This window comes from Lycorma delicatula, chromosome 2 (assembly GCF_047948215.1).
Source record: "Lycorma delicatula isolate Av1 chromosome 2, ASM4794821v1, whole genome shotgun sequence".
Classification (NCBI taxonomy): Eukaryota; Metazoa; Arthropoda; class Insecta; order Hemiptera; family Fulgoridae; genus Lycorma; species Lycorma delicatula.
In genome coordinates this window covers 102,402,472-102,425,014 of record NC_134456.1, presented here as the reverse complement: position 1 = coordinate 102,425,014, position 22,543 = coordinate 102,402,472, and the positions used below count along the sequence as shown (strand labels likewise).

The 22,543-nt window shown below is 28.9% G+C and overlaps 1 protein-coding gene across 3 annotated transcripts in view; it reads left to right on the top strand.

The window, feature by feature from the left end:
• Lrch (Leucine-rich-repeats and calponin homology domain protein) overlaps positions 1-22,543 on the top strand; it is a 447,029-nt gene that overhangs the window by 357,815 nt on the left and 66,671 nt on the right. For 2 of the 3 annotated variants that reach the window (XM_075355909.1, XM_075355907.1), the window contains exons 6-10: positions 188-294; positions 6,934-7,062; positions 12,811-12,919; positions 16,860-16,982; positions 21,663-21,905. In XM_075355909.1, the coding sequence (XP_075212024.1) occupies positions 188-294; positions 6,934-7,062; positions 12,811-12,919; positions 16,860-16,982; positions 21,663-21,905 (711 nt within the window). The remainder of the gene's footprint in view (positions 1-187; positions 295-6,933; positions 7,063-12,810; positions 12,920-16,859; positions 16,983-21,662; positions 21,906-22,543) is intronic. The other variant, XM_075355908.1, reaches the window with a different exon arrangement.

The following is a 22,543-nucleotide window of genomic DNA, read 5'->3' as shown; positions in this document are numbered from 1 at the left end:
TGAATTTTATTCTACTTTTGAATTTAATGTAAAATTTGATGCTCATTTTAATGTGATATTAGGGATTTTTGTTACGTTTTAAAAACTGCCACCTAAAAGCATTTGATTTTGGTTGTAAGATTGTGTTTCACATTTAGTAAGTTTATTTATTTTTTTTCATTAAAGATGAATTTATGTATATTTTCAGGGATTAAATGACATCTGTAAGAGACGGTTAGAAAGATCAAGCTCAGAGAGAGAAGTCAGTCGTCCAAATAGTTCAGAAAGTGGCATTCTGTCATTACCAAGTTCTAGGTAAAATTTATTTATTTTTTTATTATAATCATCCTGTCCAATGATGAAGTTATTGATATATGATCATTAAAATGAAAAAAAAAAATTTATTTCAATGTAAAATATCTTAAATGATTACTTTGTTGTTTTTTTGATAACGTAGAAAAATCTGTAGTTTATTCTGGTCACTGCAGTAACCTAGTATATACTATATATGTGTGTCCAGTTTCTTTGCTGTATGCTGTCTCAGTAAATACAGTAGTTACAATGCAAAATCACATAAAATGTATTGTGGTATACCAAATCTAAACTAATGTCTTGTTACAATATCAGTAATAGTACAATATTTATTTACTTGTGGTTTAAGATACACCTTTAGACAAGATCGTAATTTGAGGTACTATCAGTTTAAAGAAATGGGATGTGTAGATATTGAGAATCCTACAGGACAACCTCCATACTGGAAGAGTATGCAGATTGCTTGAGATATTTATATTGCACACATAACTCAATATCAGTCATTTTTCACAGTGTGGTATTCCTAAACTAACTGTCTAAAATTTACTTCATATATGATTGAAATTGCACGCCTAAAAATTCAAACTCAAACTTGAAATGAAGGCAGATTACTGACTTAAATATTACAATTTACTGAATTCATTTTGAATAAAATCAAGAATTATGACAGTTTCCTTAACTGTGTTATGTTTATTGATGATAAACTTTTAATACAAAATTATCAAATTTGTTAATAGTCACAATTTGGGATCTTAAGAGTTGTGATATTTTTTAATACGTTTACAATTCCCAAGATAAATATGTTGCCTTGTTTAACATTTAATTATTTTGTGGGTCTGTTTATATTTTTTGAAAAAAAAAAATTATAACTTGCAATTACCTAGCAATTAACTTCTTAATTTTTTTCATATACAAAAAAAAATTAATGTTTCTGTAAGTGTGATACCATTTCTTGAATTTCTTTTTCGCATATATTACAGATCTGTAAATAAATTTTTCTATCACCCATGGTTTTAAATAAATTAAGCTTAAAAAAAAAAAATATGGGAAAATATAATTAAAATCTGTAAAATTTATAATTTTGCCTGGTCAAACATTTGTTAGAATGATTTCGCTTATGCTTTTCTTTGATAAATAGCCTCAGGCATATCCCAAATTAATGTCCAACAGTAATCGGTTAGCATGTATTCCATTTCCCTTTATAGCAGCTTTCCATCACCAAAATGTCTTGGTGGAAACGTTCACTGTATTCATCAGTTACATCTCCTTGGTTGTCCAGGAAAAACTCCAGATGTGAGTGGAGGAAATGTATTTTCAAAAACATATTACATCCCATACATCTGTATGATGTAAGAAGTTGATCAACAATATCATGGTAATTGTCGGATTTTTGTTTGGCTATAAAATTTTTGCAAACATCTTTAAATGAAGCCCAAGCTGCACTTTCTACATTATTTAATGTTATGTTAAATACATCATCTTTGACCGACTCTCTTATTTGAGGACCAACAAGTATTCCTTCTTTAATTTTTCCTTCACTTACATTCGGAAATTTCTGCCTGATATACAAAAATCCGGGACTACCCATCTTCATTGCTTTTACAAATTTTTTCATTAGTCTTAGCCTGATTTGGTGAGGAGGTAAAAATATTTTCTGGGTTCAACTAAGAGCTCATGAATAATTTTTCCCACTTGGAGTTAAGTTGTCTCGTTTCCTCCACTCTTTGGTAACATAATGTTTATCCCTAGCGCAGCTATCCCATTTGCAAAGAAAGCACATGTACTTATTATAGCCTGACTGCATGCCTAACTAAATAGCTATAACTTTCAAATCACAACATATGTTTCAGCTATGTTTTTTATAATATATTTTATCAAGAACGTCTTTCATTACATCATATTTCTCTTTCAAATTAGTCCATAAGCGATTGGTATCAAAGGATATTTGTTATCGTTGTGTAGTAGAACCACTTTTAAACTATACTTGGACGAATCTATGAAAAGGCGCCAGTTTTCAGGTTTATGAACTCCTAAGTGCAACATAAGCTTATCAATATTTGTGCAATAAACCAAATTATTTTCGTCAAAAAAGTACTGAGAAAGTTCTATTTGTCGACTTCGAAAGCCCGAAATTTTTGTATTTTTTTTAAAGTAAATTCCAACCTTGCAGTCTTGATCCTAACAGTTCAGCTTGATTTTCTGATAAATTTAAATCCCTAACCAAGTTATTTAATTGACCTTGTGATATAACATGCGGCTTATTGGAAGATAATTCAAAATCATTGTTGTCTTCTTCAGTACTATCCGATTCTTCATCGCTGCTTTCGAAACATACATTTACAGGTAGCTCAGGAACTGGAATAATTTCACTGTGAGATACAGGCCTGATTGCAGATTGCAGTGAAGGATATTTTACAGTATGTTTAGATTTTTTAGTAATTCCAGATACACTTGTTAAACAAAAGTAGCAATCGGTTACATGATCCTTTGGTTCACGCCAAACCATATGTACATCAAATGACAAAGCCGCCTTCCGTGTACCTATCAGCCATCCTCTTAAATATACAGAACAATTACCACATACTATATGAGAAGTCCACGTCTTATCCTGATCACCAACTATACATTGAAAATACAAATGAAATGCTTTTTTAATTAAAGGTGTATTGTTTTTTTCTATTTGATTTTATGGTAAACTCACTACATACGTAACAAAAGGCATCCACATCATTTACACAGTTTCAAGGTGTTATGACACTGCATTGTTAACAACCTTAAGACAGCAATAAGACTTAACAAAATTAATTCATTCCTAAATCCAATGCTTAATACAAACAACACAGCTCTGTTTTCAGCTACATGTTTTGACGTGTACAGACATGAGTAATCTTGTCCATGAAGACTCGCTCTTCAGTATTAGATATGATGTCATATGTGACTAGGATATGATTTAATTCTTTATCTAATATTGTTTATTTATAGCTTACAAATTATGTTACCAAAGTTAAACAATAAAAAATGAACTAAGGGTGGCTGGGTGCGTGCGTGTGTGCACGCATGTGTGTGTGTGTGTAAATGTTTGGTGTCATACTCTTTATATCTCCAGAACTACTGGACTGATTTTGACCAAACTTGGTCAGATTACTACTACATATGGGGCATTGACATCATTAAATTTTCAATTTTGAGATTTTGCTTAATTAAGGTTTTATTTTTCGTGGGCACATTTGTAAACAATTAAAAAATAATAACATTTGCGAAAAAGTTTTTGCAAAATTGCACCCCATCCCAAAAAATACTCTAAATAAACAAGTGGCTAAGTGGGTAGACAGTATCAATCTCCTCTTACTGTATCACCTCTCACCACAAGGAGCACTAGTGTAACACTGTCTACAACTGTTGTAATCATCTGCTCTCCTACAACTGTGTTGTCAGCTTAAATCTACTAAAACTAGTTCAAAAAACAAGTTTCTATTATGTTGATGGATTTTTAATAAATTCTGTTATAAGCCAAATAAAATACTGTTTTGTTATTTATTGTGTATATATTGTTTTATCTCTATTTTTAAGTTTTTTATGTTCATTTTTGCATTCCTACCTTTATAAATACATTGTTTAGCTGTTCAGTTTAATATAAGGGAAAGTATGCTAATTGGGTCAAATTTTGCATGTCATTGCAGATTTGCTTCTTGATTACTTCTAACCAAAAAAACACTATTTTAATATTGAAAAATTCTAGTAGAATATATTTATATATGTATGCTTTTAGAAGTGTTTTTTCCTTGATATCTTCATTCTGGGTGGACCAATGTGGATGAAAATTTGGCATGATGATTTCTGTTTATGGAGCATTGGTGCCATTTAATTTTGTTTGCAATCAGTTAAGAGGACAAAGGGAGGAATTTTATATTAAGTAGATGATTCCATTACATTTTCTGCCACTTCAGTAATGTATTTTGGTAATTACATTTAGATTCAATTAATCTTCAATCAGATTCAGTGCTTACAAATCTGATTAGACCCAAAAACCCAAAATCTACTTAATCTTTTTAAAAAATTCTGTCACAAAGTTGTCCTCATTAATAAGTATTCATCTTAAAACCTATTCTTATCAATCCACCTGATTTTCAACATGTAATTCTGTCATTATACGGCATCGTGTTCATTAATTGGCAAATCCCAAACATTCATGTTAAATGTTGGTTATGAAATTAAACTACTTTCATGATAAATGTACCAAACAAGCACTAGGTAAATGGCTGTAAATGGTACGTTACAATTATCAGAGTTGAATTTACATCATTGTGTCAATAACAGTAAGAAAAATCACTCGTGTATCTTTTTTTTCCATTTGAGGCCATTTAATCAAGTATATTGTTAAAAAGAAATAAATTGATTATTTAGAAAATAATTAGTGTTGCAGTGTTTGATAAAAGTAATGTATTTTTATTAATGTAATAATTAATCCTCATTATCCTTCTTTCTGTCACATTTCATTATCTTTGTTGTAGGTTTTAAATTTTCAAGTTGAATTTCTCTCCTGGCAATAAATCCATACCATTTACTAATTTTGTTAACTCGGTTTTGGTTTCTGTAAAAGAACAATGTCATCACTGAATTTTAACATTTTTCTTTTCAGATCATTACTCCACTCTCAAATTTGTCTTTCAATTCTTCAGTTGGTTCAAGTTGAAAAGCAATGAAACAGGCTACATCCTTGTCCCATCCTTTTCTGAAACAGTGCCTTTGAATCAAGCAAATCAATTTGCTTGATTCTTGTACAGATCATATACAAATCTTCTCTCCAAATATTTTAGCCCAATTTTCTTAAAATGTTAAACATCATTACCACCTTTTCCAGGCTCATACCAAAAGATATATTATTATGAGGTAGAAACATTTGTTCGATTTTACTTTTTTAATGTTTCAGTGTTGAGCAGTTATTTAAGAGATGCTGCATACCACTTTTCAAATTAGCCATGAAAAACATTAAATGTTTTTTAACCATTTTGGTTAGGATTTTCGTAGCTAAAGATTTTTACCTTAAAAATTGTTTCTCAGTGTAGTATAAGGTAATCTTCACAACCCTATCCTTTCCAATTAGAATTTTTGAGCTGTTCTTCATGAGGGCCCTCTAGGGCTTGGAGTATGGTGGGTGGTGGTATTTACCAAAAAAAATTGATTATTTTGAGATAGGAGCATTTGCTAAATTCTATGTTTTTTTATGTTGAATGGTTGAAAATTGATTAAAGAGTTCCTATATTTTACAAACACCTGTATGCAAAATGTTGTTTTAATTTTTCAGTTATTATTATCACTGTTAAAATAGTTAATTTATCATTTATCATTGAGCATTGATTATTATCACTGTTAAAATAGTTAATTTATCATTTATCATTGAGCATTGATTGCAGGCATGTGTATTCTTTTATAGTTTAATGTGTTATGTTTTAAGAATATTGTTTACTTAGTCAAAATTATGCAAACATGTATTTTAAGAGTGAAATTTCCTTAATTTTTAAGGCTGTGATTGGATGATGAACTTTTCTTCCTAGCTAAAATACATGTGTAAGTGCATGTCCAAATCCTAGAATAAATAATAATGAGCCATTTTTTCAGTAATTAAGGTGAAATGGATTAAATTGAATGAATGAATAAATTTTTGCTGTGATAAAATCTTGCTCTATTATGTTCTCACCTTATTAGATCTTAGATAGTTATCATTCTGTTCAAATAATGAACATTCTATTAAAATTAAATTAATTTTTTATGTAGTAGTGTTCTAAAGATTTTTTTTTTTTAATTTTAATATCTCATAATATAGAAATTTACTTTATAGTTAACTGTTCATACTTCAAACCTAACAGGCAATTATTCATTGAACAGGGAAACTGTACCCAATGTTTAGTGCTTTGAAGGAACCAATTTATTATATATATATTTTTGTCAGTTAACATGCCATTCCTTACCATCTTTATATTTTCTAAAATGTTATTTCTGGTAGGGAGGTGTTCCTGGTGTTGAGGAACCATGAGGAATGTAGTTTACTATCTTATGCAGAACCCTTATTATTTTTTATGAATATTTATGTAAATTTATTGTTTTTTACTTCTGTAACAAAACAATTTTTATAACATAGTAATTATGTTCTTATAAAAATAATTTTGATTTTTATAAAAACAGATCAAGCTATATACACCTTAGCCTTTAAAGGGTTTTTAAAATTATATGTTAATTTAGGTGTTCAGTTCATCTCAAATTCGAGGAATAAATGCTCACTAGTGTCACTAAACAATCAACATAATGCAAATTTTAGACCATCTCAGAAAACAATCGTAACCCATTTTTTAAATGTATCTCAACATTCCATATTCAGTTAAGAAATCAGTCAATTGCTTTCCTGAGATGTTGCCTTTACAGTAAGGAGATATCTTTTGAGTTTAGTCGAGAGTCATGTTCTTCTACCTTTAAACATTTAATTACAGCCCTTGTGATATAGGAATACATTTCTTGAAAGACTTATATTTTATAACTGGTGTTTATGTATTGAATAATATTTATCTGGTACATTATGTTAGCTTAATCAGTGATTGTTTTATTTTTTAAGTAATTTTGATATCTGTTTGGTAATTTTGTTTACAGCAGTCTAGGATCAAGGTTCAGTAAAACTAGTGCTACCACTAATGGATTATCACCGACCATAGAACAGACACCAACAACAAACGGCATTGACAGTGATAGTAGAGTGCAATTACCTGTGCAGTCATATAGGTAAAACTCATTTCAGTTATATTAATGGTTTTTGTTTGTTAAAAATACATTGATTTCATTTTGTTATGTATTTGAGTTGCTACTGATGAGAATTTGGATGAATGCCTGAGAAAAATTAATTTGAAATTCCTTTCTTCTGGATTTATGAAATAGCAAAAAAATTTCATCCCTTTCATTATCACTTTTATTTTTAAGGTAATAAATGTTTGCTGGTGTTAAGTCTGAAGAGTAGGATAAATGGGATAACCAGTAATTTCTTATTTTTGGCAAAAAGTGGAAATAGTAGTTAAACAATGTATTGGTGAATTTTCATGCAGAAGAAACCAGTACCTGTTTTCTCCATTCTTGGGCTAATGCGATGAATTAAATTGATCAATTTCATCATCACGTTTTTATAGAATTTACCAATTACAGTCTGATTCTCTGGCCCAAATTCATGATGAAAACTACCTTTGGCATTAGAAATGCAATCGGCATAGTTTTCACTTGTGATTTTTGCAGTATCATTTATGAGCTTTAGGGTTCTTTGAATTCAGTCAGTACAGTCAGAATTCAAGTAATCAGTAAAGTCATATATAGTACTGCTGTGACTTTTACATTACAGCTATTATTCCATTTTCAATCATGGTATTGTTTTCTACGTTATAATCGTGCTTTTGTTTGTCACAAGTGCAAACCTACTTTAACTAATTTTATTCTTATACAAAATGAAAAAAAAAAACTTATGCAAGGTGAAAGAAAACAGGATAATAAATAATAACCACATATTTTTTTTCTTCAGTCATTTGATTGGTTTGATGGAGTTCTCCAAGATTCCTTATCTAGTGCTAGTTGTTTCATTTCATATACCCCCTACATCCTACATCCCTAACAATTTGTTTTACATATTCCAAATGTTGCCTGCCTACACTATTTTTTCCTTCTACCTGACCTTCCAATATTAAAGCGACTAATCCAGATTGCCTTAATATGTGGCCTATAAGTCTATCTCTTCTTTTAACTATACTTTTCCAAATGCTTCTTTCTTCATTGATTTGCCGCAACACCTATTTATTTGTCACTTTATCCACCCATCTAATTTTTAACATTCTCCTATAGCACCACATTTCAAAAACTTCTAATTTTTTCTTCTCAGGTACTCAATCGTCCAAGTTTCACTTCCATATAAAGCTACGCACCAAACATATACTTTCAAAAATCTTTTCCTGACATTTAAATTAATTTTTGATCTAAACAAATTATATTTCTGACTGAAGGCTCGTTCAGCATTGCCTGTTCAGCATTGCTCGTTCAGAATTGCTCGTTTACGCCTGTGCTATTCGGCATTTTATATCACTCCAGCTTCGTCCATCTATAGTAATTCTACTTCCCAAATAACAAAATTCTTCTATCTCTGTAATCTTCCTATTTTACCTCTTCCTATTTTTATATTCAGTGGTTCATCTACATTATTTCTACTATATTTCATTACTTTGTTTTTGTTCTTGTTTATTTTCATGCGGTAGTTCTTGTGTAGGACTTCATCCATGCTGTTCATTGTTTCTTCTAAATCTTTTTTACTCTCAGCTAGAATTACTATATTATCAGCAAATCGTAGCATCTTTAGTTTTTATCTTAACCTTTTAATGCTGTCTTAAATTCAGATCTCGGTAGTGTTACTTCCCTTTTATCCTCTTCTTCCTCTATAACACCATTTTCTAATTCATTTCTTTCCATGTATAACTCTTTAATGTACTCCACCAACCTATTGACTTTGCCTTTTGTATTATAAATCGGTCTACCATCTTTGTTTAAGACATTATTAGATTTTAATTTATATACCACAAAATTTTCCTTAACTTTCCTTTATGCTCAGTCTATTTTACCAGTGATCATTTCTCTTTCCACTTCTGAACACTTTTCTTTAATCCACTCTTCTTTTGCTAGTTTGCACTTACTGTTTATAGTATTTCTTAATTTTCTATAGTTCCTTTTACTTTCTTCATCACTAGCATTCTTATATTTTCTATGTTCATCCATCAGCTGCAATATATCCTCTGATATTCAAGGTTTTCTACCAGTTATCTTTGTTCCACAAGTTCGCTTCTGCTGATTTAAGAATTTCCTTTTTAACCTTCTCCCATTCTTCTTCTGCATTTTCTACCTTAACTTTTTTACTCAGACCTCTTGTGATGTCCTTCTCAAAAATCTTCTTTACCTCCTCTTCTTCAAGCTTTTCTAAATTCTACCGATTCATTTGACACCTTTTCTTCAATTTGTTAAACCTCAATCTACATTTCATTATCACTAAAGTATGGTCGCTATCAATGTCTGCTCCAAATCTACATTTCATTATCACTAAAGTATGGTCGCTATCAATGTCTGCTCCAGGGTAAGCTTTGCAGTCAAAAAGTTGATATCTAAATCTTTGCTTAACCATGATATAATCTATCTGATACCTTGCAGTATCACCTGGCTTTTTCCATCTGTATATTCTTCTATTATGATTTTTAAACTGGGTGTTGGCAATTACTAAATTATACTTTGTGCAAAACTCTATAAGTCGGTCCCCTCTTTCATTCCTTTTGCCCAGCCCATATTCACCCACTATATGTCCTTCCTTGCCCTTCCCAATGCTTGCATTCCAATCTCCAATTATTATTAAATTTTCATCCCCTTTTATGTGTTTAATTGCTTTTTCAATTTCTTTGAGCACACACTCTACCTCATCATTATCATGGGCACTTGTAGGCATATAGACGTTAACAATCTTTGTCGGTTTAGGTTTTGATTTTATCCTTATTACAATGATTCTATCACTATGGATTTTGAAATACTCTACTCTCTTCCCTATCTTCTTGTTCATTACGAAACCTACTCCTGCTGCCCATTATTTGAAGGTGCGTTAATTATTCTAAAATCACCTGACCAAAAGTTGTTTTCCTCTTCCCACTGAACCTTGCTAATTCCTACTACATCTACATTTATTCTATCCCTTTCCCTCTTTAAATTTTCTAACCTACCAACCTTTTTTAGACTTCTAACATTTCTGACTTGTAGAATGTTATTTTTTAATTTTCTGGCAACCTCTTCCTTAGTAGTCCCCACCCGGAGACCGAGCGGGAACTAGTTTACCTTCAGAATATTTTACCAAGAACGGTGTCTCCATCTTTGTTATATGAAAATGCAGAGAGCTACATTTTCTTGGAAAAAAAGCAGCTGTAGTTTTCCTTTGCTTTCAGCTGCGCAGTACTCAGAGGACTGAGTGATGTTGATATGGCCGTTCAAGTCGTCCTGACCTACGCCCTTAACAACTACTGAAAGAGCTGCTGCCCCCTTTCAGGAATCATTCCTTAGTCTGGCTCTCAACAGATACCTCTCCGATATGGTTGCACCTTTGGTTAAACTACTCTGTATCACTGAGCACTCAAGCTCCCTCACCAATAATAATTAATTGTATATTAAAATTATATATTTATGATGATATCAAAGTTCTGTAAGGAAAGTTCTATAGGACTTTAGGAAACTAAGCAACATAACCGCTATCAGAAACCGACATATCTTCAATAAAATAATGGGGAAATTTCCAAAACAATGATTTTCTGGCCTTTAGTAAGAATACTAAAAGTATAGCGTATACTGATCAGTAGACAGTACTATTACGGATCTTCTACTTGTTTTTTAAACCCTGGCTTTATCCTATTTCATTTGAAGTTAGCCCTTCTAGGTTTTTTTACAACATTCAGCCCTCCCTTTAACATTTTCTGGATTTATTTCCATCATCTTACATTGGAAATACCATTATGAATATTAACAAAATTAGATGTGGCATTCCAATAGTAAATAATTACTAAGATTTTATTAAAAAAATTGGAAGGCACAGTAGGATGCAATTTCCAAACTGAAAAACAAACATTTTTTAATTTTACTAAATTTTATACTAGATAAACTTTAAAGATTTAAAAAAAACAAAAATGTATGTTTATGATATATTTTTAAAAATATTAAAGAGTAGATGTAAAAGAGAAACATATGCATTGTTTGACAGAAATGACATATTAATATTTTCCTGAACTTCATAATGAAATCTTTTTCATGTAAAGTGGGTATTTTTTAGATCTTTACATAGATTTGTTTACCTTTAAAAATTATTTACAATTGACAATAAAAATTTCAGGATTAATGCAAATGAATCTAATGAACTGAGTGATAGTAGTTACTCTCAAAAAAGACTTTTATTTTTGAGTGGAGATATTATATTTAAAAATGTTCTTAAATTAACATCTCTAGAATATTTAAAATATTTATTTAAATTATACTACTTTTATTATTTTTTAATTATACTACTTTTATTTAATATTTTGTATATCAAAGGAAATAAACAATTAATATCTCAGCTATACTGTAAGCTTACAAGCCATCATTGCCATCTAGATTATAGTAGATTGTATTGATTCTAGTAAATTGTATTAAATGTTTTGTCTGCAATAGTTTTATTTGAGATATTTGTTACATCATTGGATAAAAAATTGATGTAATTCCCAAAGAAGAAAAACTACAAAATTTGACAGTAGTTTAGGAAGGTATAATATTTGTTTACGAGCATTGTAATGAAAATAGGCTGGCTAGACATCATGAGTGTCAAGAAAGTTTTCCAAGTCTGAAAACCTTTGCTTCAATATTATTTCAGTATTAACACAGAACTGGTCCGTGAGCTACAACTCAAAAAACAAAAAGTTTTTGGACCCGTGTTTATACACATTTTTTTATTTACACTTGTAGAACATGTCCTGAAATTCTTTGCTTTCTTTGTTGGACACCTGCATATAATGTAAATCTGCATATCACATGTGTAACCTCAACAGAGGTAAAAATGTAAGTTAATTTATAAAATAATTTTATTACTCAAATTAATTGTGTATCTGTTAAGGTCATTAGAAAAAAGTATTATCCAATTATCTGATTTTTCATTTATACAAAGGATTTATGATCACATATTATCCAATTAAAGAATAATTTTTTTGTAATTTCTGATCATGAAATACTGTTGTTTAATTTTACATACAGTTAGTCTTAATTACTTTTGATTTAATTTATTGTATTTAATTTTGTTATTATTTCAACTTGCAGAGTCCTTTTTTCTGAGGCAAAAAAAAAAGAGTTTACAGTCAACAACTCATACCCACTACTATCTATAAATTATTTTCTGTTAATTTTTATAAATTTAATTTAGCACAGAGTAAAGACTGACTGAAAAGTATTATTAATATAAAAAGGGTTACAAAAAATTATAAAATTATATACTTAATCAGAAAATAATTCTAATGTATATTTGCATATGTATATGATGAAATAAACACAATGTAGAAAATTATAATGAAAAAATAATCAAAATGATTATGCAATCTATAAAGTGAGAAATAAAAGTGAGCAAAAACCTACTGAATTATCTTCTGAGTTTGTTATAACAGTGAAACATGTTCTAAAAAAATAGAATACTAGTGATTTGGTATGATTTGGAATCGTGGTAAACCAGTGGTGGAATGGAGTAGGTTATGATTTCAGTTAATGCCTGCAGATTAATTTAAATTGTGTATTAGTACCATCTAGATTGTAGTGCGTCCAAGTTCTTTAGGGATTTTTGTTATCTCTTGTATTCAGATATACCTGGTTAAAATTTAAGGAAAAAATTAAAACGCACAAAAGTGAAAAGCATGTTCTTTTTATATTGACTAGTAAAAATATTGCAATGTTTTTAATTTTTTTCAGGGAGTATAAAGAAGCTTTGAGACAGCAAAGAGTAGTTGATAATGTTTATAGACCTAGAACTAATAATCAGTCAAATGAAAATAATGCACCAACTACTAATTATGTAAAAGTGAGTAATCTTTAATTAATAATCAGTTAGTCTGTTAAACCTTTTGAGTCTACTGATATATCTCCTGCATTATCGGTCAATTTCTTTTCTTCCCTAACAACTTATCATGTTATTGTATACATATGTTTTATTTATTTAGATTATTATTTTTATATACTGCTTGTGTTTCCAAGTTGCTTAAAAGTTTCTTATGATGGTGGTTGAATGTCAAATACAATATAATAATTTTTAAGTGTTTTTTTTTTTCATTTTTACGATATCACTGTCTCATTATTTACATTTATTTATGATAGTGTTTGAGGTTATGGTTAAGTTATGTTTGTTTCAATATTTTTCTTTTAATTTTTTTATTTCTGCATTCTGGACTTTCTTGCTTCAAGTTGTTAGAAACTTTCTCACTTCATGATGTGCCACAAAACTGTCCTTCTTCCTTCGCTTTATTATTGCTTATTAATGGTGTCTCATATTTTTTAACTATTTATGAAACTCTCTTTCAAAGAGGATAAACTATTCATTTATCCTCTTCATTGTATTCCCCCCCCCAAAAAAAAAGTAACTTTGTCTATATTTGAAGATAATCAACTACATTAGTATGAGTAGTTCAACAAATTATTCACTGGATGGCCATCAAACTTTAAATATGGATAAAACCATTCCATTGCTCTTTGCAGGTAGATGTAAATCCTTGGATGGAATTCCCATAAATGATAACAATAATATTTCTGTTGCCCATAAAACAAAATTTCTGAGAGTATTTGTAAAGTTACAAATTCTTTTAAGATGATAAAATTGATTTCATTTGAAATAAATTTAAACACGAGGTTTTGCCAGTTATTTAACACAAAATTTAATGAAAATCCTTTGTTTTGTCATTTTAAAACAACTACTTCTAATAAAATATACTCAATACTTCGCTGCAAAATTTGAACTTTATGTCGAATATGGATGAAAGTATTGATATACATTATAGAAAGTGTTGCCGTTGCATATCAAAATAACAAATTCAGTCAAAAAGTTTGCACAGAATAAAAAATGTTCATTTTTATCGTACTTCATATATATACTTACAAGGTACTTTTTTACATCTTACAGACTGTTCAACAAAACCATGGTATTCTGTAGATTGAGTAGTAGAAGTACTAAGTAGCCCAATATAATAGTAAACTGTTAATGTAAAATTATATAATAGTAATTTTCTGCTTTATTAATTCTAATTTTATTATGTAATATTTTATTTTTCCATCTTTGGTAATTAACTGTGCATACACAAAATAAACTATTAAAAAAATGCAGAGAATGGTTAGCAATATGTAGTAGAAAGGATAAAATAATTATGTGAATTTTTTCAGTTAATTAGAAAACATATACTAAAAATCATCTAACATGATTTAGAGACTTGACTGTAATATCTGATTTGATTATCCACATTAATTGAATTTTCTCTTTGCTTCCTCACTTTACATTTTTTTTATTTTTTTTTTATTTCTAAATCTTTGTATTAATTTTCTTTGTTTACAAACTTAGAAATACATTCACAAAACCAATCAACTCTTATCTGTAATTAATATTAAAAATGAATCTATTATTAAATATATTTATTACTATAAATGTATATTAAATTATTATTAAATATATGTATTTATTTAATAATAAATGAAATTTAAACCACCAAACACAGTAAATAGATTTGTTAAACTTACCAAAGTATGAGGTTATCAAACTAAGAAATAAACTTCAAGATATTGATCTAATATTATTAAAATCAGACAAGACTAATACACCTATTATCATATATAAAAACAAGTACAAATAAGTTATGAATTACATTGAACAGAATAATTAAAAAAAAATAAAAGACCCAAACAAACAAACATTTAAAATTGTAAAAGATTTAATATTTAAATATGAAACAATATTTAATTTTGATAAGAAATTAAATTACCGTTCAAGATTACATTCCTATGTACCATCAGCCCCAGAAGTTCAAGTTTGTAATGTGGGGGGGGGGTGATTAATAAAAAATACCATGATAATTATATTACAGGAAAGTAACCAAAAGATATAGTTTTTACCTAAAATACAAATAATAGAAAAAATTGCTTTCTACAAATAAGTACATAATAAAAATAAACGTTAAAAAATACAAATAAATAACCGCATTATAAAATATTTAAAAAAATTACAACAACAAAAACAATAGAGAAGATTTAAGAGGAATATACAAAATTAAGTGTAATAATATTTATTATATATTGGTAAAATGTGTAAGTCAGTAGAAAATTGCCTTGTTATTTAGTTAAAAGATCTGTATTTAATTGAAGTAAATTGTAAGCATTTGTTATAACAGGTAGCAGCTTGTTTAAATTAGCAGAGAAGGAGGTAATAACCCCCTTCCCTACTAGTTTAAACAAAACATCCTGCTTATAATCTGCTGTATATTCAGAAAGTTGGTGCAAAATTTGAATGGTTCATTTAAAATGTTAGTTTTGTGATGAAGTAAATTAATGTATAAAATAATGTTGTTTCATGAAATTATTTTATATAATTTTAGTAACTTATTTTGGTGCAAATGTTGTATCAAGAATGTATAATTAATTGAGTATCTTGAATTTGTTTAGCTTGGGTGACTTTATTGATTCATATAATTTTTCATATAAAAACTGATGATTCTCATAATAAAATGTTCAACAAAATCGTACATGTAACAGATATGAGGTATTACTCAAAAGTTCCCAAAATATAACAACTATAATCGTATTATACCTAGATCTTATTCGTTAGTGACCATATCAATTGCAGTAGGCAATTTGAGGTTTTCTGTGATTGTATGGGGTTTGGACATCTTAGCTACTCTTAATGCTACGAAATAAGATGCTTCAAGTGTACTTTTATCAGAATGGCTTGATTTATAAATGGAGGCTTGTTGATTTTTCAAAGTATGTCATTTTCTTTTGAAAAATTTCACGGTTTGCTTTCATGATTGGGATGATTAGTTCCATGTGTCAAATTAATTTTGATGGTTTCATGCTTTCATTGGAGAAGACTTGAAAGCAAACTTAGCGTGGCTTTCCATCCTTTGATGTAGAACCATAATTTAAACAACTGTCATTGTACAATTTTGTCTTTTTACCAGTCAATTTGCTGGCTGTAGATGGCTCACTTTGTTTTTCCACAAAGTTATCCATTTTTCATAAGAATCTAAATGAAAAAAAAAAACACTCATTTGATCGCATACTAAAAAACTGAAACCTCATTTATTATTATTTTAAATGAAACTACACTTTTAAAAACTTAAATAACGCGCGCTTCACATTCTAATCTAAACTGATGTTTTGCAATCCCTTACGCCACTTTTATACTGATGAAAGAATGATGTGTTCAAACATCATATGCATGTTCGAACATGATACTCTCACAGAGAATATTTTGCAAGCAGAACAAAAAATTACAAGGAACATGATGATAGAAATCAAATTAGAATATGAAAATTGGTGATGTTTGTACACCTCATACATGCATGTTCATACCTGTTGCTATCGACACAGCTAAATAGTTTCACTAGGTTTCACTGGGTTGGGGTTGGAGGGTCATAAAATACTCATATATTTTTTACTTTTTGGGGGTTGTGGATCTAAAAAAGTTGAGAATCACTGCCCCAAACATTCATCATTGTAAGCAGTTCTTAGGCCATTTAAAAAAAAATAAACTAATCATATATCTGTGTCTTGCCTGTATCAGCATTAATGAATGCTTGCATTAACATTTTGCATGTTTCTACAGTTGTTTTTCCAAATCTAAAACACTCATAATAGAAATTTTGGGAACTTTTGAGCATTACGTCATGCATGTATCTATTTTTCTGTGTATTTTTCGTTTGTGTTAGCTTATTTCTTTTTTATTGCTTATACATCTTGATTTTTTTATCTTTTTCTATTTTTAGGAGGTAGAAAAAATTATTGGAGAGTTTAATAACTCACAAAATCAGTCACCTGAACATAAAAGACCAGTACAAAAAGTAATACCGTCAAGAAATGGTAATTTCTCTCCACAAACTACTAAAAATGTAAGTTTTATTATTAACTAATCTTTTTTTAAGGTAATTTACTTGTACATAATTTTAACGTCTGTCTCAGGAATTGGTGAAGCAGATATAAATATGAATTTAGCATGTATGAGTTATATCTCAGTAGTTTAGGCTGAATCATTCTGTCTCTCCTATGTGCAAGTACAATTATTGTTTATGCATATAATAATGTATTTAAGATATCACTTGTGTTGTGCCGTGGCACCACACAAGTGATATTTTTGATTGTTTGTTATAATATTGTTAATATAGTTTGTAATGCTTCACACCATTATTCAGTTTAGTGAAAGAAAGTATTTCAGTCTGTGTTATCGAGTTATTCCACATGTTACAATATAGTTTTATGGTTGATTTTTATAACATTTTTATTCAGTGTTATTTTCATTAATTTTAATTTACCCTATGTTCTTGTACCAGTTGGTTTTTAACAATGAGTGATTGATTCTGTTGTGAAACATAAACCGGGAAAATCTTTAAGTAGTTTCAAAAAAAAAATTAACAACGTAAATATGACTTTAAAATAAGATAACCCAGAGAGATTGGTCGGAAAGTAACTACTGCAACAGTGTTAGTGAAAAAACAGTTTTTAATATAATAAAGAAACAAAATTAATGGTAAATATGTTAGTCCTAAAAAAACTCAAATGCATGTGAAAATGATTGAAAATTTGGACGGTTTTACTAAAACCATTATCAGAAAAAAGTTTATTTGTTTTATTTCATTAACGAGCTTCCTAATTTGAACAAAATATTAAATGCTGTGAATACCAATTCAAACTATTGAATTTTTGTAGAAGTACATTCATTGTATCTTATAAAATCAATGCATTTTCATTTCATGTCCAAATAAAAATTCTTTATTGATTGAACGTGAAAATATTATTTTATGACATAGGGATTATTTAAGAGAAATTAAGCAATTTCATGAAGAGGGTAAGACAATTTATTATCTGCATGAAACTTGGGTTAATGCAAGCTAAGTTCAGAAAAAGGAATGGGTGGATAAAGAAATAAAAAGCGCAAAAGACAGTTTTATGAAAGGTTTGTCAACTGTGATGAAAACTCCGGCTGGAAAAGGTAAATGATCAATAGTAATACACATTGAAAGTGAAATTAGATTTTTGAACAGTGGTTTATATGGATATTCTTTTCAAGAGTATCATAATGGTGACAATTTTATGCAGTGGTTTAAAAAATTATTGAAATTGTCTTGAAGGATCTATCATAGTAATGGATAATGCGCCATACCATTGCCTGAAAACTGAAAAAATTCCAAATGCTTCAACACAAAATCAAAAATTGCCGAATGATTAAAATTGTGTACACCGAAGACTTGCTAAAAGTAGAACTTTTAAAAGTAGTAAAATCAATTAGACAAAAATGTATTCAATATCAAGTAGTTGAAATTGAGAAATCCAAAAATTGTGTCTTATGTCTTCCTTCTTATCATTTCAATTTTAACCCGATAGAATTGATATGGGCACAAGTCATTGGGGGTAATAACACAACATTAAGCAATGTAAAAAAAATGATTGAAGGTGTTAATAGAATAGATTCAAATGCTTGGAAAAATTGCATTTAACATATAATTAAAGAAGAAACAAAAGCATGGAAAACAAGCAGGCAGTTTTTGTGAAAATATTATTGAAAATATAATGATAAATATGGGAAATGATGTCAATATTTCAACAGACAGTAGCTTATCAGGTGTTGAAAAAATACATTGAGGTAGAAAATATTTTTTCTGTTTCACTTGATGAAATTTTAATATAGCAGTAATATACTTTCTTAAAATTTTTATTTTTAAGGCAAATATATCATTTTGTTACAGTTCTCAAATTTTTGTATTACCAGTTATTTTTATTTCATTTTTATGTTAAAAGTAAAGAGTAGTGTTTTTTTCTGTCTGATGGATTAAGCTAAATTAAATTAAATTAGAATCATGATAATTTTATGTTTTGGTATGCTGCATGCTTTCCTGAAACAAAATATAAATTATTTAAAATAAAATTACTGCAGTTGTAACACTACTTGTGTTTATGTATTTAGATGTTATACAAAAAATCCTTCCACCCAAACACTTTAATTGAATTCTTTTCAAGTAGCAGGATACTATTCACCAAATAGCCATTCGTATTTGGAAATCAGGATATCTGGAACGCAATAGAATGGAGCCACACATTATTAGAATATCCTGCACTATTTTTACTTTCCTTCACATAACAAAAAACATGAAGCACAAAAACAGACTCAGGCTTCCTGGAAGAACATTCTTGTGTACCTTCGATACAATTGTATTCAGCAATTTTGAACTGTAATTTGTACATTCAATCATGTTGCTGAAGGTCCTTTACCTTTTAGCTATCTCTCGTGGTAGGTGGAAGATGCTTGATTGGTATTCTGTTATTTTAACCGTGTATCAGATAGTGAATAAAAAGACTGATAATGGTCTTGTGCTTTTATGAATTTGTAGTTGAATCTTTATAGATATATATAATTTTAAGAAATCTTTAATTGAGTGCAGTTATTAATTTATACTCTAATTGTGAAAAAAAGTAAATTTTCTTTTTTTTTATTGATATCATATTTTCCTTTAATTTTCTTGTATTTAACCATCTAAAAGAAAATCATATCAGGTTGTCTAAAAAGTACTGAGCCTTTGGAGGCCAAAATTGAAAATTAATTTATTGTTGTTGGGAAGTAACATTATGAGATCACATACTTTTTTTTGATGATCTTCCATTTTTCCAGCAATACCATAATCCCTTCACTGTAGAATTTCTGTGGTTTCTGGTCAAAAAACTGTGACACATGGTTTCAACAGGTCTCATTTGAAACTAACTTAACACCATTCAGGAAGTTCTGCAGAGACCCGAAACAACTGATAGTTTGATGATGCCAGGTCCAGGCTATATGGTGGATGCATTAAAACCTCCCACTCAAATTCTCTCAATTTCTGACGAGTCATTAGATGTATGCAATCTGGCGTTGTCAGTGTTGTATACAACATCCTTTCTGTTGACCAGTTCACACCATTTCTTTTGAATTGATAGGTGCAGTCATGGTAATTGTTGATACCTTCCTGGTGTCACTGTGGGCTTTGAATAGAAATTTAGTCAAGTAAATTTTTCTGAGTCGAATCATGTGGCACCCAAGCATCGAGTTCGTTTATGTAGTCAGCTTTCTCCAGATGGTTTAACTCTGTTTGGTGATGGATGTTTAGGTCATTGGGGATGTCATGACTGCTTACATGCTGATCTTCCTTGACTTCTGCCAGAATATGCTAATGCTATCTCGTGCGCAAAAGGCTCATTACTTTTTAGACTACCTATTATTAAACTTTAAATAATTTATTATAATCTTACAAACACAAGTTTCTATCTTTAAGTTAACATTTAGTAGATGGTTTTTGTGCAACAACAAATCAAGAATTACTAGGCGATTTTACAATTTTGAAAATGTAAATGTGCATTTATCATAAGAACATATCAGAAAAAACCTTTTGAGTTGTCATTTTGTTGTAAAATGATTCAAGTTTGACAAGTATTTTATTCTGTTATACTGACAGTCCAGCTGCATTTACAAATTGTGTGTGCTAACTGTATGTTTTGGTTTTCTGAAACAGAACTGATTACGGTTCAATGTAATTTCTGCACCTAGAACAATAACATACTGTTAAGTTTTCTTCTGATACTAAAATTGTTGACAGTAATTGTTTTATTAGGGGTAAAATATTAACAGTTTTTTGTTAAGTTATTATACTACCATTCATTTTTATTGAGAAGACCATCATGTATCACAGTATCTCAAGGATTCGGGTATGCTTCAAAAATTTTCTAATTTCCATTACATGATGATAAGGATGGTTTTATTTCCAACAAGATGGTACACTACCACTCAGAAATCTTGAAATTTTTTTTTATAAAAATTTCTCAGGTTGATTAAAATTGCCTCTAGTTGATTAATCCAGCAGCCTGCTGAGATTACATTTGGGTTCTTAATGTTTAATTTCGGTTATTGATACCTTATTCTTCAGATTTTATGTCACTTTTTTATGAAGTTTCATTAAAGACAGAATATTTATTCTAGTCTTACCTGCTAATCTCAGTTATATCAAACAGAGTTTTGCAAATAACACTTATAACACTTCTTGTTGGGTAGGGTCTGTAATATGTTAGCAATATTGCTTACATTGATCCAGAATTACTGCTCAAAAAAGACATGATTTGTTTTGCTACAAAATAACTCTTCAATTGATGTCTGATAAGTATTTTCTTTTAATCTCTGCATGTTTTCAAAGTAATTTAAAAATGTGATCTTTCAGAATAATATACCAAACAAAATTTTATGATAAAATGTTTTTAAAAACTTTATTTCAAAATTTTTCATTTGTCTTTGTGAGTATCCTCATTAATGATTGCTGCTGTTCTTATATTAGCATCAGCTGCTTTGACTTTTTCTTTTTTAATTAGCAAGATTTTTTGTTTTGGAAATTTTCAACATCGTAAAAACATTTTTAAATTACAGAAAATGATGATCCTCTTATTTTTCAAATTAATATTTTTCTTTTAAAGATCTTTATTTATTTTTATGTTTTGATTTTTTTATATGTGAAGTTCATTTTTCTAGTTGATAATTAAATTATAATAATTATTTATAGGAGGCTGTGAATGGAGTGAATAATACTGGAGTGTATGTGAAACCGCCATCACCCCAGTTGGTAACAACATCGTTAGGGTTTTTAACTTCAGGTAATGGTGCTGTCAATAATGCTGGTACACCGAACACACCTCGACCTATGGCTTGGAATAGAAATGTCCCACCAGATAAGCTCTCTTTTACAATGCGAAGGGAATTTGAAAAGGCTAAAGAAGAAGCTGAACTCATTTCCCAACTTAGAACAGTAAGTCATTTAACCCTTTATGAAATATCTAAATTATTTATTTCTATTTAAACGTAATTCTTAATGTTATATGTGTTTTTTTTCATTTTTATTGTAGTAATTGTGAATATTTGAATTTTTAACTATGAATCTTTTAAATGTTTGTCATTTATTTGTAAATATTTAATTATTGTTTAAAAGTTTTTAAATTGCTATTATTAAATTTATATAACTCGTTCTGCTATTTAATGTTAATTTTACCCATTTCTTCCATTGCCTTAGCAGGTATCTTCAGTTGAAAAAGAAGTTATTAAAACATTTAATATTTTAATTAACATGCATTTTAAATCATGTCTCATTAGTGATTAATGATTTTATACAAATTAAACAACTAAAACAAAAATATAATAATACTTTTAGTATTATAAATACTAAAAAAAATAATATTTTTAATTACCAAAAACCAAAGTAATTATTTGTACTATGGTAAGAGTACATTTAAAATTAAAATAAAAAAATTTAAACACATCTATAATACATTTAAAATTAACAATGTACAACATATTTAAACTCTATCTTTGAAAAAGAAATACAGACGTAAAATTTCAAGAATTTATTCATTGTGTAAAATGTAATAATTGTGTTACTACATGTTATCT